General features: G+C 35.4%; 1 protein-coding gene across 1 annotated transcript in view; it reads right to left on the reverse strand.

Moving 5' to 3' along the window:
- LOC123387827 (short coiled-coil protein B-like) overlaps positions 1–15,002 on the reverse strand; it is a 35,080-nt gene extending 20,078 nt beyond the window's left edge. Inside the window, exons 1-2 of the mRNA XM_045066217.1 lie at positions 14,910–15,002; positions 14,686–14,862 (exon numbers count right to left, since the gene is read on the reverse strand). Coding sequence (XP_044922152.1) covers positions 14,686–14,862; positions 14,910–14,977 — 245 coding nt within the window. The 5' untranslated portion in view covers positions 14,978–15,002. The remainder of the gene's footprint in view (positions 1–14,685; positions 14,863–14,909) is intronic.
- Between the last annotated feature and the right edge of the window lie 10,949 nt (positions 15,003–25,951).

Below are 25,951 nucleotides of genomic sequence, written 5' to 3' on the forward strand. Positions count from 1 at the left end.
TACCATATATATATTTGCACACACAAAATAATATATACATATTATTATATATAATAATATATTATAATATATACACAAAATAATATATATTATTATATACATATATTATATACATATACATATATTATATATATGTATACATATGTATGTATAAATGCATATACATATATTATATATTATTATATATATATTATATATTATATATATATGTATACATATGTATGTATAAATGCACACACAAAATAATATATATTATTTTGTGTGTGCATTTATACATACATATGTATACATATATATATAAAGATTTTATTTATTGAGAGAGAGCATAAGCAGGCATAGGAGAAAAAGAGAGGGAGAAGCAGATGCTCAGCTAAGCAGGGAGCCTGACACAGTGCTCCATCTCAGGACCCTGGGAGCATGACGCTTTGGCACACAGGCGCTCTGCACTGTATACATTTTATGAAGCTGAATTTATGTAATCCTAGAACAACCTTATGAGAGAGAGATTGATACTGATATACCCTTTCTGATGATGAGGAGACCATAGCAGAGAAAGATGACCTGACCCTGAAAGGCACAACTTCCAAGTGTCTCTGCTGCCCTCTGATAGAGTCTGTGTACTCATCATTACTCTGCTGGATTACTTCTTAGTCATAAACGAGCAAGTCTCTACTCATATATTTCCCTTCCCCACCCTGAGCACACTTCTTTAAAGTCTTAGCTGCAGTTGCTTTCACGGAAGAATTGTATACTTTACATAAATATATTCTTAAAAATTCTGCATGTGTCAGTCTCAAGGATATGCTTCATAAGGGAAAGTGGAAGTGAAATCTCTAATGGTTTTCTCAGTCAAGATGAACATAAGGAGTCATTGGGGTTTTTCATTTGCATCAAATCAGCAGGTTGCCTCACTGGTTCTTTGGCTATCTGCCCAATTCTAAACTACTATACAAGTTCACATTTACTGAGTTGGCACCTTATTGCCTTGGTTATCCCATGATTATTTGGGGACGTTTTTATTTTCTTCTTTTACATTTTCTGTTTTAAGAATTATCTCGATGACCTGAATCACTTCTAAAAAGAGAAAAAAATCATTAAAAAAAATGTCCTTGAAAGAGAGACAACTGAAATTTTTAGGTAATTGGGGTGGCACAGATTGAGAGCTTTCAGGAATAACTGTCTCTCCCCAAAGTTCAGGTTTCTTTCTAAATAGTTTCATGAAAATTATTTTTAAAAATACATATATAAATATGTATATTTACATGCAGGGTTATGTTCTGAATATATCATCTATACACAAAAAAAAGTCACTTTATAAGGAGAGTTGCTTGGAAACAAGAAGAATCTTACAGAATACAAATGAACATGGAAGAATTAGCAATACTTCAAAAACAATAGAGAAATGATAGTAAGAATTAAAGAGATAATTGAAATCTGTCTTTGATGGAAATAGTATCTAAAAGAAATGTTGTAAGCATCTGTTGGTAGCTTTTAAAAATATTAATGATTACAGACATTGAGAAATGCCAACAGTATGGAGTGAATAAAAACTCCTTCCCTAATGAGAATTCATAAGATGAGCAATTGTTTTTATATTTTCTAAACTTTATTTTTATATTTGAGTATTAAAAAATAAAACAGTGCAAAGAGTGTTTAAATGTTAAAAAAAAAGACATAGCAAATTCAGATTTTGATATAATTGACCATTAAAATATAAATCTCTACTTTAACCAAGAAAATGAATAGAGAAATAATAACTTGTGCTCTCTGTGGCATGTTTTTACAAAGAAAAAGTAGAGTGTTTACTTGAAATAATATTGGTCTTCAGTGTTGAAATTTACAGCAGAGAAAAATATAGAAATAATGTGTTCATAGACAGCCCCAGGATGCACACAGTGGATGCATTGTGCTCTCTCGGGTTGCATAACTACTTTGAAAGAAGTTTTCTTTTCTGTGTCATCAAAGAAGAATTTTTGGCACTGCCAGGATACTCCACCATTTGGCCCCGTAGACTCTAAGCATGCCGAGAGACATGTGCCCGTTGGTTGTTGGTTTTTGAAGAGCATTCTGATCTATGCTGAGCTACCCCACTAGACTCAGAAGACTCTGACCCACATGTCACATTCCAGCTGTTGGCTTGTTTGTTTTCAATCTCGATCTAGTTTAATTGGAATAAGGTGAATCACCTTGCAGGTATGTCAGCTGACAAGTGTGCCGTGATAACTGATTAAAGGGGTTGGACTTGAACAGAGAAGACGGAGATTTAATGGGCCCATAGGAACTGTGTTTTGTTTTGTTCTTCTTTTCCCTACTTGTAAACAGATTCCTTAAACTTTAAACTACGAGTCTTAATCTTTGACATGTATGGAGACTTTCCTCTGTAAGACAGTTATTTGGGATGTCTGGCAGTATCCGGACTCCCGTCTTTATCATCATAATACTTGCTACATGTTAAGTAGTATTCAATGTGCTTTCATAGATTACCTCATTTAGTCATGAAAATGCCCCTATTGATTTGATTCTATGTTTTTATTCTTTTTATGGAGAGGAAACAAACAAAAAAAGGCTAAATGACTTTCCCAAGGACATCCAGCTTAGATGGGGAAGAGACAAGGTACAGATACAAGCAATCACAGACACAAACAAGTTTTCCGGCAATAGAGACCCGGCCTTACTGCCCTGCAATGTAAATTACAGATGTGAAAATTATTCACTGAATCAACAAAATGGAAAAAGAAAACGACTTTCCTAGCTGATTTGGTAATTACTAATGGCCAAAATAGTTATCAGGCAGTCTTGGTTGAGATAATTTAATGAGTTTTTAACAATAGCTCTCCTTCCATCAACATAACAATAGATTCCTAATACCTGGCTGAACAATAAAAATGGGACAAAAAATATATCGTCATTTGTGCTTGTGGTCTCAATTTCAAATTTCAGAATGCTGTAACTCATAATAAGTTGTACAACACTCACAGTTCTTAGAACAGGCCTAGGATGGCTAGACAAAGGTTGAATATTTCATGATTAAAAAATAATAACAGGGGGCACCTGGGTGGCTCAGTAGGTTAAGTCACTACCTTCGGCTCAGGTCATGATCTCAGGGTCCTGGGATCAAGTACCGCATCGGGCTCTCCACTCAGCGGGGAGCCTGCTTCTCTCTCTCTCTCTCTCTCTCTCTCTGTCTACTTGTGATCTTTCTCTGTCAAATAAATAAATAAAATCTTTAAAAAATAATAATAATAATAACAGAACACACCAGTTCTCACTCAAAATAAATATGCTTTTTAAGATACCTATATATTTTAAATTACTTCTAATTAGGGGCGCCTGGGTGGCTCAGTGGGTTAAAGCCTCTGCCTTCAGCTCAGGTCATGGTCCCAGGGTCCTGAGATCGAGCCCCACATCTGGCTCCTTGCTCAGCAGGAAGCCTGCTTCTCCCTCTCCCACTCCCTCTGCTGTGTTCCCTCTCTTGCTGTGTCTCTCCCTGTCAAATAAATAAAATCTTTAAAAAAAAATAAAATAATAAAATAAAATAAATTACTTCTAATTAGAGAGGTGTCATTGAGTATATTTTAAAGAGGCTTGTCATAACCAAAATCCTCTAAGGTCATTGCGTCGAATTTCATTTGTTTTTATATGCACAGAGTAGAATTTGATTGAGATTAATGAGTGCAAAGATAAATAAAGATACCAAGCCTGATCTTTGATACTTAGGAAAATACTTCTCCTAGGAAATCAGGAAATCTTTTCCATTTAGTCTAGATCATCTAGTACTCAGACTGAGCTAAGATACAGAAGTGATCTGAGGGTAAGAAAAAAAGATCCTTCCTTCAGACTTTTGAGTTCCCCCTGGAAGGGCCCAGGAAATAATCCCCAGCATGGGGAAAACCCCAGACCAACAGCAACATGGTACTTGAAGGTCAAAAATAAATCTCCTCAAAGGAGAACTGGAAAAATCAGATAGGGAGAAGGGAAAGACAAGGGAGAAGAAAACGGAGGACCTGGGATCTGAGGCAGCAAAGGAAAAAGGGAAGAGAACAGAGGAGCAGGAGGAAAATGGGAAGAGAACAGAGGAGCAGGAGGAAAATGGGAGTGAGGAAGGGTGATGGAGGCCAGAAGAAGAAAAAGAGAAGATGGGCAGAAGGGTGAGCATAGTTTCATTTTCTTTCCTCATCAATGAGCTAGCTTTAAAACCCTGAACTGTACTCTGTAAAAATGAAATGCATGAGGTAGGAAAATACTTATAAATAATTTAAAAATAATAACAGCTTGCTGTCATGATAGTAGAGACTATAGGTCCCAACTACCATAACTGATTTCAAATGTCGCTTTTTAAAAGATGGATAAAAATATCTATCTTCCCCTTGAAAAAAATTCCCATTCCTAATGGAGCTGAATGGGGTTGAAGCCATTTATTACAGATTGTACTTTCTTTGCATTGTCTCCACCCCAAACTACAGTCATAAGCAACCTTCACCAGAGCTGAGGGATTGTTAGACTCTGACCTGTCACATATATAACCAACTTTTATAAAATGCAAGTGGAAGCTAGTGCATTGTCAGTGGCCACTTGTGAACATAAGGAATTCACAAAAAAGGCAACTGAAAATGGATTCTCATGTAATTTAGGTAATAGCACATCTGAAATAGTGAAAAGATTTGGGTGTTCTATAAACACCAAATAAAGCCACAATGGTGACTACGTGTTCGTGTGATATGCATATGTGTGTACCCATACCTATACCACTTAAAAAGGAGGATCAGAAGAGCTAAAAATATCCTGACTTGATGACAGCTGAAGAGCTGATTATTGTCTTCCACTGCTTGCACTGTTACAGTGCTGTAACAAAGTAAATGCCAAGAGGGGAGGAATTGCTCAGGTGGGGGGTGGGGGTTATAAGATTTAATGGAATCAGTTGAGAAGAGGAACATTAAGCCTATCTGGGAAATTTCCTCCCAATGAAAACTGTTAGATAATGGAATCACCTCCTAAGAGAGAGCTCAGAAATTTATCACTGAAGATGTTGAGAACTCAGCTGGACACAACAAGACATTCCATTGTCCCAGAATTCAAGCCTTTTTTCTTTTTAATTTTTTTTTAAAATTCTCTGAATCTCAGTCCTTTGTCTTCATTTTTTAATTATTTTTTAAATTTAATTTTATTTTTTCAGTGTTCCAAGATTCACTGTTTATGCACCACATCCAGTGCTCCATGGAATATGTACCCTCCTTAATACCCACCACCAAGCTCACCCATCCCCCAACCCCCACCCCCTAAAACCCTCAGTCTGTTTTTCAGAGTCCACAGTCTTTCATGCTTCATCTCCCCCTCCGATTTCCCCCAATTCACTTTTCCTTTCCTTCTCCTAATTCATGCCTGTTTATGTCCAAATTTTTATTTGATAAATGTATTCAAGTCCCTTCTATGGGGACTATATATAAAGAAAAAGTGTATATATATATATATATATATATATATATATATATACCATATGTATTCATATATATGTTTATATATTTATATAAATATCTATGTGTGTGTGTGTGTATTACAGGATTTCTAGTGCCTGTGGTTCTTTGAAGAGTGAAGAGGTAGACTAAATGAAGAGTTTTGGGCAGCAAAGCAAAGTTTATGGAGCAATGATACAGAGCTTCCAAATGGGGAGGTGGCGGATTTGGCATTTAGATGTGGTAGTTTTTATGGGCTGTTTTAATCTGATTAACCCTCTAAGTACCTGTCACCCAATCAGGTCTTTATCATCTACTTATCATGTGGGAAGAGGTAGAGGTCTCCCTCCAGGGTGTATAAAATTCTTTTAAGTGTGGTTTCCTCTTGGGGGTCTTCCTTTCTTCCACTTATCTTTCATTACATACACACAACATTTATGCATGTGCATATGTATATATGGCCTCTCTATGTATAGTCTGTGCATACATATATGTATGAATATATGTTACCTACATGTGTGTATATATTACATAAATACATATAGTCTTTACATTCTTTGTGTGTGTTTGTATACATCACACACTGACTACATAGAGATTATGTCTATGTACACATATATAACATATATAATATATTATATATACATATGCACACTCACAGACTACATGTATATATGACATATATATGTGAGAAAAAACTTTGAGATATAAAGTTCTTTTCTATGTATACTTTTAAACTTGTAGGTCACAAATGAAAACACTAAAAGCTGTGATTGATGGATATTTAAGAAATATGCTAAGATTAACAAGACACTTCATTTTCCTTATTACTCTAATTATACCCTAAAAGTCAGAAGTGACCAGGTTTGCATTTCGTGTCAGTTAGTACTTGCTGCTTCTGAGAATAAGCCCAAAGATTAATCTAAAATTCCAATAACAGCAATAGAAAAAAGTACAGATGACAAATTAAAAATACTCAAACTCATAGGGAAACTTAAAGTTCAATGACCTAACTAACTTTTCCTTGGGAAAGGAACAATTACTTTCAGAAAACCTATGCCCCCACAGAATGACGCATCCACTTCCTCCTAAACATAGATCACATTATCAGTGTTGCCAAATATATCAACAACTGCCTGGCTGTTGAACACCATGTTTATCTAATGGACCATAACAGACAGCAAGAACAAGCACAGTTGGAGACAGTGATCTCTAGAAGTATTTTCCAAACCAATACAATTCTTTACATTTCATCCTTTTTTTTTTTCTTTCTCAATTAAGGGAAAGAGGGTTATTAAGCAAGAAAGATGCAAGAGGAGCACAGTTAGATCTGAAACATTTTCTACTGACCAACATGGAGAAACATATTTTTATGTCTTCACATAGCAACTAGGACAGGGAGAATGGAAGGCCATGGAGTGGGGTTTATATTGGCCAGCCAATCAAATCCATTTTGAATTGCATAGAGAAAATTCCTAAGGACCCAGAGATAAATTCTCAACTTTTCCCCTCTCCATAATGAAAGAATTCAAAGCTGAGGGTGAAGATGGGGTTAACAGGACTTTTATGTAATTACTTATAAGAAAAAAAGAATACAGTTGTGCAAACTGTTTCGCATTGTTTAATTTTAAAAAATAACACAAGTTTGTTGTAAAATAGTCAGAAAACAGGTAAGTCAAAAGGAAAAAAAATCACATGTAATCTTACAATGCAGAAGTAAATAAATACTTCAAAAGTTGTGATTCTTCTTTTTAATCTATATCCTGAAAACAGATATTTTAAAAACCAAAAGAGAATCATGTAATCTTGTGCCCTGTTCTTTTTTTTTTTTTTTTTTTTTTTATTCATTACATGCTACATTGTGCCCATATTTTTCAGGCAGTATTTATGTGCCACAATCTTTCAGCTGCTTTCTGATATTTTAATCCAGCATTGTCCCCCATTCATGTATCCAATTCTCTATTGTTGTTATCAAAGTTTTGCTGGCATTCCCAGTCTGTGTTGTATATCCTTACATTGTCCATTTATGTACCTCCATAAATACTTCCTTAGAATAATTTATTTGAAATCTGTCAAAAGGTAAAGTCTCCAATACCCTGTGATATAAACAGTTAAAACATACTTTAGAAAGTTTGTAATAATTTTCTTCCTTTCTACAGCAGGTTTGTTTATTGTGGTTTTTGACAGAGTACCTCTTTGTGTATATTTGCTTGTTCAGTTTTTCACTTACTCAAAACTGTCAATCTTCCTTCATGGTTGCCTTCATGGGTTCCTGTTTAGAAAAGTTTTTCCTATCTGACACTACTTAAACACTTTATAGATAAATAAATTATCCAAATAAACTCGAATTTTTAAAGTGAACCTTTATCTTCTTCAAGTCTCTATACTTTTTTAAACATCTAATTATTATATTAGAGTTTATGTTGATGTGTGTGATAAAAGTCAACAAATTTTCTCAATCCCTTTATCAAATAACCAATTCCGCCCTTCCTGATCTGATGTGCTACCTCATAAAATTATTACATACACATTATTTTTTTAGTTCATTCCATCTGTAAAGTTATTATAACTTCTTTCTCACTTCTCTGAAAGACCCAGGGGTACTGATTATTTCACCTGTATCAGAGTAGCAAAACCTGAGGAAACTGTGATCTTCTATGTTTGTGTTATTGGTTTCAAAAAAAAGAAAAAAAAAAAGAAATCAAATGTTAATCTCCCCTCAAAAATGTTACTACTACCCATGATTGAGATGAACATCGAAATCAGTAGATGAAAATCAAGAGGAGATTCTGCAGCCTGACTTGAATAGAGAGCCAGACTGCAAGAGGAAAAATATGTGCTTAGTCAAGGGACCAGTAAAGTCTCAGTCCTTCTTCCTATCTCCTCATCCTTTTGTGATACTACATTTAACGCAATGGTTCTCAAAGCAACATCCCAGAACAGCAGCATCACGTGGGAACTTGTTAGATATTAACCACCTCAGACCTACTGAATCAGAAATTCTGGGTGCAGGGCCCAGGCTGTACCTAGCCCCTGTGGGTGATACTGAGGCACACCCAAGTTTTAACCACTGATTTAAAAAGACTTTGTCAAGAATGAATCTGAACAGAACCCACATAAAATATCTTTATGAGATCCCAGCCTTTGATGGGATCTGCAATGCAGACCTTTCTTCATTTGCCCTTTCCCCATTTGTTAGGTATGTAATAATTTATTAAACATGTTTTATGGCCCCAGACTGTAGCTGGGTGCTGAGTATGGATACTGAATAAGCCAAATCCTTTGCTTCAGAAAATTTTATGTACAACTATCTATCTATATATATGTATATGTACATATTTTTATATGTACATATACATATATTTTAATATGTATATATATATTTTAAATACGTACCTATAAAAGGAAATTAGTTTTTCATTTGTCAATTTTTATCTACATGACTAGTTAAAATAAATATGTTTTCTGCTTCTTCAAATATAAGCTTTTATGTTGAAAGAACAATCTGTGATAATTTGCAAGATGAGATCCTACAAAAATAATACTAAAAGTATTTTTAATTAAATTGGAAATTAAAAGGAACAAGACATGGAAGAAGCCTAAGTAAATAAGATCTGTTTTAAAGAGTAGATAACTAAAACACAACCAGAGGCCAACAAGTTAGTTTAAAAGATAGTACCATAGCCCCCCTTATCAGCGGGGGATAACATTCCAAGTCCCCCAGTGGATGCCTGAAGTTGCAGATAATACTGAACCCTATATACAATTCTTTCCTATTCATACATGCCTATGATAACATTTACTTTATAAATTATGCACACTAAGAAATTAATAATAACCAGTAATAAAATAGAACAATTATAACAATATACCGTAATAAATTATGTGAATGTGGTCTGTCTCTATCTCCAAGTTTCTTATTGTACTCTTCTTCATGTGCTTATGTGAGATGACGAAATGACTACCTGATGAGATGAAGTGAGGTGAATGACATAGGCATTGTGACCCAGTGTTTGGCTTCTATTGACCTTACCGATATATCAGAAAGAGACTGATCTGCTTCAGGAACACGGTTAACCACAGGTAAATAAAACTGTGAAAAGTGAAGTGATGGATGAGCAATGGACTAACTCTAATTACAATGAAGGCTAATTGAAAGGTTTAACTCTGAGAAGGGGAAAGGACCGGTTGTGATGTAAAAGATAGGAAAAGGACAACAGTGTAGGAGATTTGAGGAGTGGATGTAAATAATAGAGGCAGAGAGCAGGATGATCTTGAGTATTCTAAACTCAAGAAAAAGAAAGAGAAAACCACAATTATTTTTTAAAGAAAGACTAACAGTCAGCTTGGCTTGTACTGATTATTAAACCATTAGTCTTGCATCTCTAAGTCTGTGACTCTTTCCACAATGAGTAAAGCAATCACTTTTCCCCTGATACCAAATCTTCACCTTCCCTTCCAGCTCAGCTCAAGACACAAAACTCTTCCAGGACACACCTTTCATGACACAGTTCTTCCTCACCTTGAAGGTAGTGTTTTACCCTACCTCTTATTCAAACAACTCTCTCAATCAATACAGGAGACCCTGGGCTATTTTTAATATCCAGGACAGGTTGATGAGGGGTAGGGGTGGTACTTACCTTGGGTCATGGCAGAATGATACAAAAGGGCAATTTTCTCCAGAATTTTCTGGGAGCAACTTCCCACACAGTATTTTCTACTTTCTGGGTGGGCGGGGGGACCTCACAACTCAAATCTGATCATACTTCCTTATGGGTTAATATCCTTTCTCCTCCTCACCTCGGCAAATCCTACTCATTCTTCAAGTATCAGTTCTGCTACAAAGCCAATTTTAATTTGCTTAAACAGTTCAAATTCTTCTATTAGAAGTTGTCATTCCTCCAATCTCCCCCACCACACTATGTGTTACAATTATAATTTTATATGTATTAATATAATTAAAGTCCATTTACCACTTGACCACTCTCTCCTGTCTGTTTTTGTTCACTTTTGAGTCATCAGAACCAAGATCACTTTCTAGCACATGTAGGCATTAACAAAATATTGAAATATTTGTTGTATAAATAAATGTTTACATCTTTGAATGTGAAAAGCAAGCCTCTTTCCCCTTAAGATCTTACTGTTTTCTCAGTCAAGAATATCCTTCTCCTGAAATCCATATCTTAGTCTTAACAATTCCATTAGCAGCATCAAATTATTAATGGGGGTCTTTCACCTATTATTATAATACAGTAAGCCACTTCCTCCCCCCATAGCTCTTATATGTTCTTGCTTACCTGTTTTTCTCCCCACCCCTCCAAAAGAATAAACCTCTATGAAGACAAGAACTTTTGCTTTTTATCTTTAACAAAGGAGTGTTGTAAGAAAGGCTGGCAGAAACAAAGATCCCCTCCATCCTTGGAGTAAACTACCCTTAAAAGGAAAAAGACCCCATCTGTTATTCTTAGCATTACTCATGCCCCAGCTTTAAGCTTTAAGTTTTTCTACTGGGAAGACTTTCAACTTGTAGGTGACAGAAAGGAAGGGAATGGCCTTGGGTGTCCTAACACACTTTGGGGGTGGGGGGGAGGGTGGAGCTCAACAACCAGTGATAATTTAAACAAAGAACTTGATCTGGTAGCATGTGGCTGGCATGCTTTATGGCAGTGGCAGCATCTGCCAGCTGCCTGCCATCTTAGTCCCCAAGACAACAAACACCACCCATTCCCACCCGATGGGCAAATGAGCGTGTGGACCAAAACCTGATTGGGTGACAGGTAAATGGAGAGTTAATCAGATTAAAACAATCCACTCCAAAGGGCCCATAAAAACCTCTAGATTTAAATGCCAAATGACAACCCTCTTGGGTCCCCTCCCTCTTGGGAGATTTTGTAATATGGCTCAATAAACTTTGCTTTGCTTCCCACCATTCATCTGGTCTACCTCTTCATTTTTCAAAGCAGGGCAACCAAGAACTGCAGGCACTCTGCAATAATTCTGAAACAGTTTTTTGTTTTTTTGGTTTTCTGATTTTGGTTTTTTCTTTTCTTTTTCTTTTTTATTAAACAGCAAAGCAAAATTGTAACACAATTTTAAATGTTTGCAAATTAGGTCACATAATGAATGCAAAATGTTCATGATATGACTATTGCATACATTCACACAGCTAAAGTCAATCATCAAATCTCACACTGACACAAACAAATGATTATTTCATGAGTAAAAGCACCCCAAATCTAATAACCATAAGCTGATTGATGGATTTCTTTTTCTATTTAACAATATTACATTATTTCTGATATTAATTTCCTTACTTAATGAGATCTACCTAAAGTTTAAAGAATTGTTAAAGAATGGCTAAAAGTGTAATCTCTCCCAGTCCCATCCATGTTGATACAAAAGTTGGGTATTCATCCTTTCTGATGGAGGCATAATACTCCATTGTATATACGGACAATATCTTCTTTATCCATCCATCCATTGAAAGGCATCTTGGTTCTTTCCACAGTTTGGCGACTATGGCCATTGCTGCTATGAATATTGGGGTACAGATGATCCTTCTTTTCACAACATCTGTATCTTGGGGTAAATACCCAGTAGTGCAATTGCAGGGCCATAAGGAAGTTCAAAAGTTTAAGAAGTTTAATTTCTTAAGGAATCTCCACACTATTTTCCAAACTTGCATTCCCACCAACAGTGTAAGAGGGTTCCCCTTTCTCCACATCCTCTCCAATGCATGTTGTTTATTATCTTACTAATTCTGGCCACTCTAAGTGGTGGAAGGTGGTATCTCAATGTGGTTTTGATTTGAATTTCTCTGATTGCTAATGATGAACATTTTTTTATGTGTCTGTTAGCCATTTGTATGTCTTCTTTGGAGAAGTGACTGTTCATGTCTCCTGCCCATTGTTTGACGTGATTATCTTGTTTTGTGTGTGTTGAGTTTGGGGAGTTCTTTATAGATCTTGGTTATCAGTCCTTTGTCTGTACTGTCATTTGCGAATATCTTCTCCCATTCCATGGGTTGCCTCTTTGTTTTGTTGACTGTTTCCTTCGCTCTGCAGAAGCTTTTGATCTTGATGAAGTCCCAAAAGTTCATTTTCACTTTTGTTTCCTTTGCCTTTGGAGACATATCTTGAAAGAAGTTGCTGTGGCCAATGTCGAAGAGGTTACTGCCTGCATTCTCCTCTAGGATTTTGATAGATTCTTGCTTCCCATTCAGGTCTTTTATCCATTTTGAGTTTATCTTTGTGTATGGTGTAAGAGAATGGTGGAGTCTCATTCTTCTACACGTAGCTGTCCAATTTTCCCAGCACCATTTATTGAAGAGATTGCATTTTTTACAATGTATATATTTTTCTGCTTTGTTGAAGATTATTTGACCATAGAGTTGAGGGTCCATATCTCAGCTCTCAACTCTGTTCCACTGGTTTATGTGTCCATTTTTGTGCCAGTTTCATGCTGTCTTGGTGATCACAGCTTGGTAGTAAAGCTTGAAATCAGGCAATGTGATGCCCCCAGTTTTGTTTTTCTTTTTCACCATTTCCTTAGCAATTCAGGGTCTCTTCTGGTTCCATACAAATTTTAGGATTATTTGTTCCAGCTCTTTGAAAAATGCTGGTGGAATTTTGATTGGGATGGTATTGAGAGTATAGATTGCTCTAGGTAGTATAGACATTTTAACAATGTTTATTCTTCCAATCCATGAGCACTTACTTATGGAGCATAAGGAATAACACGGAGGACATTGGGAGATGGAGAGGAGAAGTGAGTTGGGGGAAATTGGAGGGGAAGACAAACCATGAGAGACTGTGGACTCTGAGAAGCAAACTGAGGGTTTTGGAGGGTTGGGTGAGTGTGGTGGTGGGTATTTAATGGAGGGCACCTATTGCATGGAGCACTGGGTGTGGTGCACAAACAATGAATTCTGGAATACTGAAAAGAAATAAAATAAAATGACAAAAAAAAGAAACAATCAGAAATTTAAAAAAAAAAGAATGACTAAAAGTTTGCAAAGAAGTAGAGTTCACAGAAAATTTTTGGAGAAGAAATGAAATAAAATAACAAGAAAGAATCAATTAGTATACATGTAAAATTCTCCCTTTTTATTCATGATTTTGATACTAACTCACTCTTAAGGGATTTTGCAAAAGTTGATCTACTGGGTACTACAAATAAACCTTGAGTCTAAGCTCTTATAACCATTCTCTTCTAGATATAGTTTATATAAGGTTAGTCCAGCTTAATCCACTTTCATGTATATCCCCCAAAGATCTCATCTGTGCCAGAGGTAACACAGATCTGGATTAAAAACATTTGGAGTTAGTTACTACTCTTTACCAAGTACTTTCCCATCGCATTTCTATTTTTCCTCAAAATTTCATATTTCAGACATAGGCAAAACCAGAGCTTATCTTTTCATATACCAAATGGATTATTTTGTACCAGAGGAACTTTTTTGTTTTGTTTTGCCTTTTAAAAAAAAAAAAATTAAAGTCAATTAACATATATTGTGTTAGTTGTTTCAGGGGAGAAAACTTTTAACAATAAATCTCCCCAATTTTACAACTCAGTTTCAAGAAAAATCTTCATTTTTATAGGTATGTTTTTAATTGATTAGAGAAACCAACAATTTTATCTTATTACCAAATACAGCAAGCCCTAAGTGAGAAAACATCTTATTTTGGTTATGTTTTAGCAATAAGAGTTTAGGTTCTGCTCATAGAAGACTAACTATTGAAATTACTTTTACAAATGTGAAACTTTTTTTTTTTTTTTTTTTTTTTGCCTTAGGGGAAGGGAAATGGGAAAGAGAAGCAAACGGAGAAGAAGCACAAGATGGTGGATAGGATATATACAGTTGTGCATTCAATACATGATTTTAGCCCAACTTTTTCACAACATAATGGTTACTCTCTTGTTTTTCTTACTATACCTATAATAAAAGAGCACTAACCCTATAAGTCAAAGCAAATTTGATCAAACATTTACTTTCATGTTCCATAAATATATGCACTAGTAATTACAAAGTATCTATGCAATATTTGCACATTTTCATGAACTAATATAATAATACACAAACCCATGGAAGTCTTCTATTATGTTCCTAATTTTGCCTAGATCTGACATTATTTTCAAAACTATTTAATTAAGCCACAAACATTTGGAATTGATCCAAGTTTTTAAAAAAGATTGGCAGCACTTCCATAAAACAGAAAGGAGACTAATTCTTAACTTTTCTTTGTTTTTTGTGTCAGATATTTGAAAAAATCTAGAAGATGATGTGAAATTTTCTATATATTGTCCCTGAACTTGATTTTCTGATTTTAGCTTCATATTTTCTTCCTTAACTGCATCTACTTTTGCAGAAAGTATTTTAGGTGTGTGTTGGAGGTCCAACACTTCTTGAGAAGTTGTGGGGTGTTTTTTTTGTTTTGTTTTGTTTTGTTTTGTTTTTATTGTTGTTGTTTTTCCTCCAGTTCCACCTGCTTTCTAGCACCAGCTATATCCACGTCAGCATTCACCATCTTGGGCTACAAACATTTAGAACTTGGATACAAAATCCTTGATGAATGGATTGCCTATGGAGACACAAGAAGGGAAAGGGATCAGAAGGACACTTCAGGCCCCGACACTTGGACCAACCTGAAAATAAGAATTTTGACTGGTTCGCTGCTATAGTTCCAGCTCCTGGAACTGTTTTAGAGTAAGTGTACAGAAAAACAAAAGAAGTTGCCATATGTCCTGTGTTAGAATAACAGAAGCAGACTAGCACAGAACGAGGCACACTAGACTCTACCAAACTGTCAGCAGCCAAAAGATGAGTATATTATCCATTTTAGGTTGTTTAGAGTGGGAACAACAAAAATGGGAATAGTAGAGAGCAGATTAGGGAGGTGATGATTTGGAAATATGAGGGTATCTCACAACTTTGGCCATCATAAGCAAAGCAAATGACATCTCAAGATTTGGGAAACTGAATAACATGAGTGGGTAGGACAGGGAGGACTTTTTCAAACCTGAGCTAATAACACACAGCTAATATATACTACTTTCTGCTATTTAAATACATATACATCTGGGTCAAGAGCCTTTACAAGATTCAGGTTACAGTAGAAAAAAACATTGCCCAGTCCTGCATAATAAGTAAAAGTCCGGATACTCCCCTCACCAAAGTGATTTCATCACAGCAGTTAGAATCTCACCCCTTCACGACAACAACTACCAGTATGGGTGGCATGGATGCTGTGTGTCATGACATTTATTTTATTTATTATCACCCTCTGTTATGAGCCAAATTGTGTCACTTTTCCTTCCAAAATTCACATGTTGAAGTCCTAAACCCCCACTACCCCAGAATGTGACTGTATTTAGAGATAGGGTTTTTAAAAAGGTAATTAAAGTTAAAATGATTTCATTGGGGTGGGCCTAATCCCTTATGATTTGTGTGTCTGTAAGAAGAGGACACCGATGAACACACAGAAGAAAGGCAGCCATCTATACGCCAAGGAAAGAGACCATAGAAGAAATAATCCAACCTTGCTGGCACTTTGATCTCAGATGCCTAGACTCCAAAAGTGTGAGAAAAATAGATGTCTATTGTTTAAGACACCAAGTCTCGGGGCACCTGGGTGGCTCAGTGGTTTAAAGCCTCTGCCTTCGGCTCAGGTCATGATCCCAGGGTCTTGGGATCAAGCCCCACATCGGGCTCTCTGCTGAGAAGGGAGCTTGCTTCCCCCACTCTCTCTCTGCCTGCCTCTCTGACTACTTCTGATCTGTCAAATAAATAAATAGATAATCTTAAAAAAAGAAAAAAAAAAGACACCAAGTCTTCAGTATTTTGTTATAGAAGCACTAGAAAACTAATACGGTCTCCATTTTAAAATGTTTGAATTTAAATTTAAGAACTTAGTAAAGTATATGATGTTCCAAATGTCTATTTGTTGACTTGCTGAATCAGAAAGGAAGAAATAGCCAACAGATATATGTAAGTATTAACAACAACTGAAATGAAGTGTTTAGAGGATATTCAGTGGTGATATACCCACCTGGGAGAAAATGTGATGATGAAGAAACTGGTTCTCCAGGAAAACACAATATATATTCTACTTCACCTAAACTGACACCTAAGAAAACATCACTTATACATACTAATAAAAGGGGAGAAGATACAACTGAACCTGAGGGGGGAGAGTGTACTTTAAAAGAGGTGACAAGTAGTCGAAATTTTGAAAGGTAGAAAAAGGATGTCAAAAATAAAATTGTAGGAGCAGATCATGAAAATGACAATGAAAGAAAAAATAGCCTATGGAAGTGATAGAAAAATGAGTCTAAAATGTAAAGTAGGGGCAAAAGAGCAAAGAAAAAGAGTTATTATCACCATAGACCCAAGGCAAGAGTGCTGTAATTTTTCAAGGACCCACAGATACATCTAAAGATTTAACATAACATGTATTGGATCTAAAAACAAAAGCTGCAAAATTAAATATCAAAATATATAAAAGTTTACAAATTATAATATTACATTCTCTAAACCATTGTATGCTATACATATATAACAGTTGTATATCAACTTTACATTATTTGGGAAAAGGAAACTTTTTAACATGTTTGATATAATGTATGTAGTGCATTTAAAATGAGAGCACCGTGGACTTCTGAAAGTCTTAAAATTGCCCCAGGAAAAGATGATTATGAAATGTAGGAAGAGAAGGAGGATAATGGTAGAGACAAATAGTTTTATCTGAGTTAAAAGTCATGAATTCGCTGGCAAACTCTACTCATACACCAAACAGTTGTTCCAAGAAGAGGTAATAATCAGTGCTAAGAACTCAGACATCAGGTAAGAATCTTATTTTTTAGTATTACGGTTGCTCAAATAGAATCCAAAAGTATATTCTTACATCAGCAATGTGTTGGCTTAAAAAAGCACTGGGTTATTATGGCTAAATAATGACCAACACTAATTCAGTGAACTCAGTGAAAAATCTACTATCAAAGGAGAAAACATTTACCAGTTGCTTGACATTATGAAAAAAGAACTATTTTACTTTTTCAAGAGATTGAATCATCACTTCCCGTAGGAATGACCTAATAAAACATACTGCATTGTTCATATCAACATGAATTCATTGTTCAATAAAACATGGCCCGATCTGACCATTAAAAAATACTTTTTCCAGGGAATGAAGATAAGCTGTTGTTTGGTATCTTCAGGGAAATTTATATACTACTTCAAATACAATAAAGGACCATTGATTAACACTGAATTAAAAAGATAAAGCAGACCAGTGTGATTTCACACTCGAAAGGAGAATTATGAAAACTTAATTTAATGCCAAAATATAGAACTTAATGTTTAGTAGGATAGTATGGGAATTTTAGGGAGACTATTACAAATAATAAAAATCAGTATGTTTATCATATTAATAGGTCAGAGTCAACTTTTACAACATTCTGCCAGCATGTGACCCTGAAATATATTTGACTAGGATATTAAAAAAAAAATCTAAGTTTCAGTTCTCAGAAAAGGAAAATCAATTGTTAAGACCATGAAAACTAAGACCATATCTTAAATTTTCCAGTATTACAAATTCTAACACCTCTAAGTACATACTTTCTCCTCTTATGCAGGAGGACTAAATAAATTGGGTATCCTAGGTACTTCACACAATATGTTCAGATTATGAATTTTGCAGTTGTAGAGTATAATTGTTAAACACATACCTTATCTCCTTCCTGAAACTGAAACTGTCATTTGGTATAAATCTATTACCACACATTGAGTGATATACTTTAAGTGCAAGTATCACTGCATCCCATCAATATAAAAGAGATTAACCAGGATGATCTGATTCACAGATGAATATTTCTGGAATAAGAGAATATGGGAAATAAACTCTCACTGTTAATGTGTGCAATCCTGTGAAGAAGTAATGATGGCCCATCATGCTTAATTATATTTTTAAGCTTTGGGTTTTTAAGAGTGAATCTTTAAAAGAGTAATGGTAATCAATACATATGTGTCAAAGCTTTAAACTCACTCCTATTTCACTAAGTATAGTTAGTCCTTGAACAATGGGGTATTAGGAGTGCCTATCCCTTGCATGGTTAAAAAATCCACACATAACTTTTGATTCCCCCAAAACTTAACTATAAATAGCCTACTGCTGATCAGGATCCTAACCAATAACATAAATGATGAACACATATTCTGTATGTTATATGTATTACAGACTGTATTCTTTTTTTTTTTTTTAAGATTTTATCTATCCATTCGACAGAGAGAGATCACAAGTAGGCAGAGAGGCAGGCAGAGAGAGAGAGAGAGAGAGAGGAGGAAGCAGGCTCTCCATGAGCAGAGAGCCCGATGCGGGACTCGATCCCAGAACCCCGAGATCACGACCCGAGCCAAAGGCAGAGGCCCAACCCACCGAGCCACCCAGGCGCCCCTACAGACTGTATTCTTAAAATAAAACTAGAGAAAAGAAAATGCTATTAAGAAAAGTCATAAGAGAAAATACATTTACAGTACTGTATGGTATTTATTTTAAAAAATCAATGTATCAGTGAACCCATGAAGTGGACATCCAAGTCATCAACTGCATATATGCCGAGAATCATCTTTTTATATGTGTGTTCCTGATATTATAGTGGGCATACTAGGCTAGATACTCAAATAAAACATTGTATTCCGAGCTCTACACTGCTTAGTTCTAGAACTGTGTCTAGTCCTTAGGTCTTGAGATCCAAAGTTTCTTCTACCTCTAAAATGGGTATAAATGTACTTACCCTCTTATCTTGCAAGAAAATAGGGGAGGCATAATTGTAACATAATGATTGTAAATGTTATAAGTAAAAATTCAGTCAAATGCTAACCAGATACTCCTAATGACTTGGGCAAATCGCTTCCATTTCTTTGAACCTCAGTTATAAGATAACAACAGTAATAATAGTATCAGAAATGTGTGTAGCACTAATTCCACATGCCAAGCAGTGTTGCCTGTGTTCCAAATTAATTAATCCATTAAATCCTCCAAATGTGTGTAAAAGCTGTATCCTTATTGCCTAGTGGATTTCAAGATACAGATTAAGAGGTCTGTTGATTGAAAGTTGGATCAATAAAATGGAAAAGTTATTTGAAATGTAATATTCTGGCATTCTTCCTGTATAAGAAAAAATAGTAAATTTTTTTAACCTGTGATAAAGGGGAAAAGGAAAAAAAAGGGTAAAAATCTCTGTAGGTAGAATGACCATGAAAAGATATGTTTCTAATTTTTCTTTAAAAGAATGAATTAAGAACAGAAGTATCTGAAAAAGAAATAGGGAAAAAAAGCCTACTGATAAATATGTGGAACAGTCCATGCTGTTAGAATGTGCTATTAAACTTCACCTAAAAACAAAACAACGCTTTATATATGCTTGTAGAAGCCTACCAGTTAAAGGCTCCAGTCTAACTTTTTTATTTAATGGTGTCTGGTTGCTAATTAGTTAAAGACACTGTGGGACTCATTCACAGCTGTGGCTCTGTACATTCAGGACAGGGCAGTTAACTGGAGGGCAAATTATATACTAATAACCTAGGGAGAACCATGATCCATTTTCAGGATTTAACATCAAGAGTGGCAAGAAGGAATAATTATACTGAACTAAACACACACATATAAACGCACAGAGATCATTTTAAAACATTTAATGGTGGTGAAGAGTAAATTATTTAACTCTAACCAGGGATAAGAGCCTTTTGGTTGCTATCACTTACTGCAGTAAATTTGCTGAGGTTTGCATTTCCTGGCGGCTGGCTCTGTTTATTTAAAGTCATTCTGAATGCTCTGCTAGAAAGGATTTCAGAGGTGCTGCCAAATTTTCACTAGATTAAAAATGTGCACTGCTGATAATATTTTTATAAACACTGCACACAGAACGAGAGCAATGTTCTTTAGATATCAACTTGCTCCTCTAGATAGCCAGTCTTCCTGCGAGGTCTTCTCACTTGGCAGAATCAATTCAGTCTGGTTATTTCTGATGAAATGTCCTAGAAAACTTACATCAAAGTCCCCTTATGGGTTAAGTGCTGAATTAGATGTCTCTCATTAACTGGTAAAGCCATGGGACCATTCGTCAATGTGAATGTTGGAATGTCTAAATATTTGTTAGAAAAGTGTCCATGAAGCAGGGGCCTTTCAACTCCAGAAAAGATAACAAATGATGTGATGTCAAATGTGCCTTGTAGAAAAGTATTCAGATTAAATATAGCTTCCCTCACCCTAATGCTCAGGTGCTAGTTGCTTTCACTTTTATTGAAGTAGTTGTAGTTAAGGAATTCTCAGGCTTTCCATTATCCCCTTAGCTTTATCCTGGGATACAAAAACCACAGGAGTTTTATTAAAACAGAGTTGCTCACAATAGGTTTCGTGAGTGGCAGAAAGGAGTCTAAACTAAAAACTCAGGAGTCAGCAAAAGTTAATGGCTGGAGCAAGGGGGAAGTCAAATTGTTAGAAAAGAAAAGCTTTGTCGAAGGAGAAGCAAAAGTTGAAGATAAGAATAGAAAACGCACAATGAGAAATAGAAATGCAGTTCTATGGGGTCAGAGGCATTAGAAAATCAAGCAAGGAGGTCAAACACAAAAAGCAAGAAAGAAAACTCTGGAAGAAAATGATCAAATAGTTCAGAGTGGAAATGTTTGTAATATTTATAATTCCTGCCTGGTTACTCCATCTCTGGATCTCTTCCTTCCGATTGTCTAAAATCACTTTCAAAGCAGAGTTTCTGTACCTGGAAGGATATGGGGCCTTCCCATCAACATAGACCAACCTATCGGCATCATGAATCTTGCTCAGAGATTAGGGGGGTTAACATTGTTGTTTATTTCTTAGAAACAAATATGGACTGATGTTTTAGAGAGCAATTTACATGATCTTTTTAAACTAGAATAAATTGAGATTTGCAGAGTTTCACTTAATGCTTTGAGGTCTCCTGTCTTCCTACCTAGTTAGGGGCACTTCAAGGAGCACAGAAAGGTAATTAAATTCTAGTCACAGAAGAGGGAATGAGGTTTTAGAGTAAGTTCAAGAAAGGTTTCTTAATTCTTCCCAGGTACTTAGACTTCCCTCTGGTAGCTGCTACCAGCTTCTTAATAGAACCTCATTAGGGTAGAGCAGGCATGGCCTTTTAACTTTTAGCAGAGATAACTAAGAAACAGTTATGTCTCAATTTATTTTATATAGATACATACACACATGTGCACATGCACACACAAGCACAGAAATGTAGGTAGAAAATAGATTAATGCCATTTTTCTAAATATAAAAGTTGAGATATAAGAGAGAGCAAATGTAAAAAAATCAATTCAGGTTAGTGGTATTTTAAGTGATTATTTTTCTTTCAGATTTAGTTAATATATCATAAGCTCTTGAGCCTAAGAAGATTGAATATGGGATATCGATGCTAGACATGATATAATTCCAACCCAATTACCATTACCATTGACTTCTTTTTGTGAAGGCTAAGCACCCTCCTTAGAAAAGAACTCTAATTATACTAACGATTGGGCTTCAGGCATGTTTATTTGGCTAACAGGACTCAAAAAGAAACCAAATGCCAGGTACAGAAGGTGAAGGGGAGGAAACACAGGTTCTTTGAGACTCTAAGAAAAAATTCACAATGAGAAATGAGAAAGTCTAGCACCTTGAGCTACATTCTAGAATGCACACTGAAGACAGCAAGGGCATAGGGTGCCAAGAGCTGTTGTAAGAACCTTGACAGCCTTAAACCATAGAAGGTCCTTGGGGAGTAAGTCTAAGTACAGATAAGGCCTAACAAAAGGAAGAACACTTTGAGGGTTAAGCTCTACTGCAGTGGAGAGCCTCCAAAAGAGCCCAACACAACAGATGTAGGGCTGTTGCTCCTCCTCTACCAGTCTTTCTGCAGGGTCTTCTCTTTGTAGGTCTGAACAGGAACTCATTCAAAAATAAATTCATAGCATTTCAATCCTATACAGACGAAGGGGACAAGAAGCAGTCCTAAGCAGAGTACAGCACTGCTTCACATAGTGTCCCAAGCCAAACACCTAGAATTCAGCCTTGAGTAGCATGCCAAGTGATGACAGCAGCAACAGCCTAAGGCAATGACGGCATTAAGGTTGGGAGCTGCTTGCACAGCAGACCAGGCAACAAGATGTCAGAGTACAGAGGAAACGCAATGCGTGGGTGGAGCCTGAGTTCCTGGCAATTTATGGGTGAGAAATAGCCTGACAGGAAAAGTGGGGTGTGCATACCTCTGCATCATGGTGCCCCAATCCAGAAAAGTGTGGGAGTACTCAGAAAGGAGAGAAGAGGACAGGAGATATGCTGCAGTAGAACTAACTGAAAGGACTAAGGAAGGAGCCAGAGAATGGTGATAAGGAAGAAGGAATAGTCAAGAACAATAGCGATGTCTTGAGTCTGAGTTTCTCATGGAAGATTTAGAAAATTATTTTTATAACAACAAATAATACTTAAAAGTAAATAAGTGTTTGTTAACTTCAGTGTCATCTGGTTTCCTGACTAGTACATACAATACAATCAGGAAACAAATCTCCTAGTCTAACACCTGAGATGGTCCCTTTGTCCTTCCCTGCATTCTCTTGGGCACCAAGATGCAGAACACTTACTGAGATCTCTTGATTCCTCCCTTATCCTTGTGCCACATCCGGGACCTGAATTCTCCAAGTGCCACCTCAGCAATAACTTCCACATGTCTTGGTGATTCCTGTCTGATTGACAGAACCTACCACCAGCACCTTTCCAGGGGCTTGAAAGAAAGTTCCTTTACTGATCACACACAAACTTTACTGAACTCTCAAGCAACAATCTCCTCTCATTTCCGAAAGCATAGGACTATACATAGCCATTAACACTATTATGTGAATTTTTATGGACATTTCGTCTCCCTATCAGACCATAAGCTTGTGGGAAGAATCTGTAATTATTCGTTTTCAATAAACCTGCACATGGTATCTGTAGAATAAATATTTGTTAGAATTTTGGCTGGATAATTATAAGTGGAAAAATAAGATAATGGTATTCAAATGATATACAGACTACGTATGAGGTAATGTACTAAAAACAATCAGTGTCTTTTTAGTCTAGTAACTAATACTTATATTGACATTTATAAACTCCTCACATAAACATTGTCTTAAAATTCTTCCATCTAGAGATGTCTAGGAGGATCTGTGTACATATATCCACGCATACCTGTTTTGCTATGTTATTCAAACATACTGCATTTAATAATGGTAGACTTAACTGAAAGAACTGAGTTTTTGTTGAGGTCTGCCAATTACTGAGTCATTTATACTGGCTTTATTTTACCTCTCTAAGCTTCCAGTTTCTCTCCCATAAGTGATTCAATTTCTATACTTGTTTTAAGGCTAAAATGATATGAGGAAACAGTCTGTTCAAAGTAGAGCTCAGTAATTCATAGGTCTTAAATAATACATGTCCTCACAGTGGAAATTGATAGCATATTTGCCCTTTTCCTTTTATCTCTTCCTTCTATTGCTTCTCTCCCTCTCACTTTTCCACTCTCTCTTTCTTCAAACTACTATTTAGTTTACTGGAACAAATACTGGTCTAGGAGCCAAAAGATTTGTGTAGAGTTTAATAGTTGAGTGACCTTGGGCAACATACTTAGTGTTTACAAATCTCAGTTTCCTTTTCCATATAATGAAAAACAAAAATGGATGTGAAAAATGCCATGAAAGCTATAAATCTTTATTAATCTATAAGTTTTTTTATTAGACTTAAGAAAAATAACATAAGGTTATTATGACTGCCCTAGTTGTTTCAAATACTTGCCCTTGAGATCTTGCTCTTGAATTTGAGTATAATACAAAGAGTTTTAAGGGATGCAGATTTTATTTCTTCAGCAAAATCTGAAATTGAAATTTAATTTTAAGTATATAGATACCCATATCAAACAATTCAGTTACTGGAGCACAGGTTGGTAAGGCTAAAGTAAATCAGCTTCAAAGTCATTCTCATTTGCCTTTGTAATGTTATGGGTGACTCTATCTGGACATTGATACATGTATATTTTGAGAAGTAACAAAAATTCAGGCCTTGAATAATGAATATACCCTGTGACAGTTTGAGGGAAAATGGGAAGTTTTTCACATTACCCATTTTACTTCATGGTTCAGAATTCTCTGTTCTCCTCATATAGTCTAGAGACAAGTGGACCTACTGGACATATGGTAATAAAACACCATTCTGATTGAGCCCTACTTTCCTACTATCTCAGAATTATTACAAATGCTTTTCTGCTCATTGCTGGTACTGTGGGAGAATAAAATCAAATAAAACTTAGAAAAGAACTCCTAAAGTACTTTATTACTTAGAATGTTTAATCTCATCAGTAAAATCTGAAAATAGAAGCTGTCAGATATGCAAATACTCAAGAACTGGCTAGTATTTTGCTTAGCTCTTCATCATAAAATTTCTGCATGTTCTGGCAAAGATTGTCAAATCATCCTAGCTGAAAGAAAACTAATTTCCACAAACTGTTATTTGCTATATTCTTCCAAAAGTCTGTCATTACCACCTGTACACATTAGCTAATTATCTCCTGTCTGTTGTTTCAATAAATGTATTTTGTTTACAATTCTCTGTACCACTAAGTAAGAGGTCTTTAAAAATAATTGATAATGGAAAGCTTGAATATGAAAAAAAATAATAAAAACTTGTGGAAAGTAATTATAGTGTAAGGGAAGACTATAGGTAAAGTGCTGCAGGGAAAATGATATAGTGGGTAAGAAAAAGACGGGGGGAGAAGATGCATTCATGTATTCTTTATTTAATACACTCAGTCATTTTTAAGAAGTGAGAAAATATGCACGTAGAAAAAATAAGACATAGTTTTTACCAGGTTATGACTGGTGAGGAGTTCTTCAAAGAGAAGACATGGCATATCACCATTTTAAGGGAAAGTCCTCCATCTGCACCTGCATTTGACTATGGTATGAGTGAGAGTGAAAAATTCATTTATTGTGCAGAAGCACTCAAGTATTTTTGTTCTTTTTCTTAACACAGCAATAATTAATTACTTTGACAAATACAATAATTGAATGCTAATTCATAAGGTGAAAAATTCTAAGTGTTATAAAGTTTTTAAAGGACAGAAGTCTGTTAACATCTAACCATGGGCTCAGAGACTGCATAGAGTCCAGCTGTTTCACACCTTGTTTCTTAAATGGGTTGAAGCTGTCAAGAGAAACAAAGCAGGAACAAGGAAGAAATCAAGCTCGACATCTTATATATAAGATGTATATATATATATATACATAGATATATATATAAGATGTATATATCTTATAATCTTATTATATATAATAAGATTATAAATTATATACATCTTATATATATAAGAAGAAATCAAGCTCAACATCTTACATATAAGATATATATATAATAAGATTATAAGATATATATATATGATTATACTAAAAATATTTATCCATT

This window comes from Mustela putorius, unplaced genomic scaffold (genome assembly GCF_011764305.1).
Source record: "Mustela putorius furo isolate JIRA1106 unplaced genomic scaffold, ASM1176430v1.1 tig00003863_pilon_pilon_pilon, whole genome shotgun sequence".
NCBI lineage: Eukaryota > Metazoa > Chordata > Mammalia > Carnivora > Mustelidae > Mustela > Mustela putorius.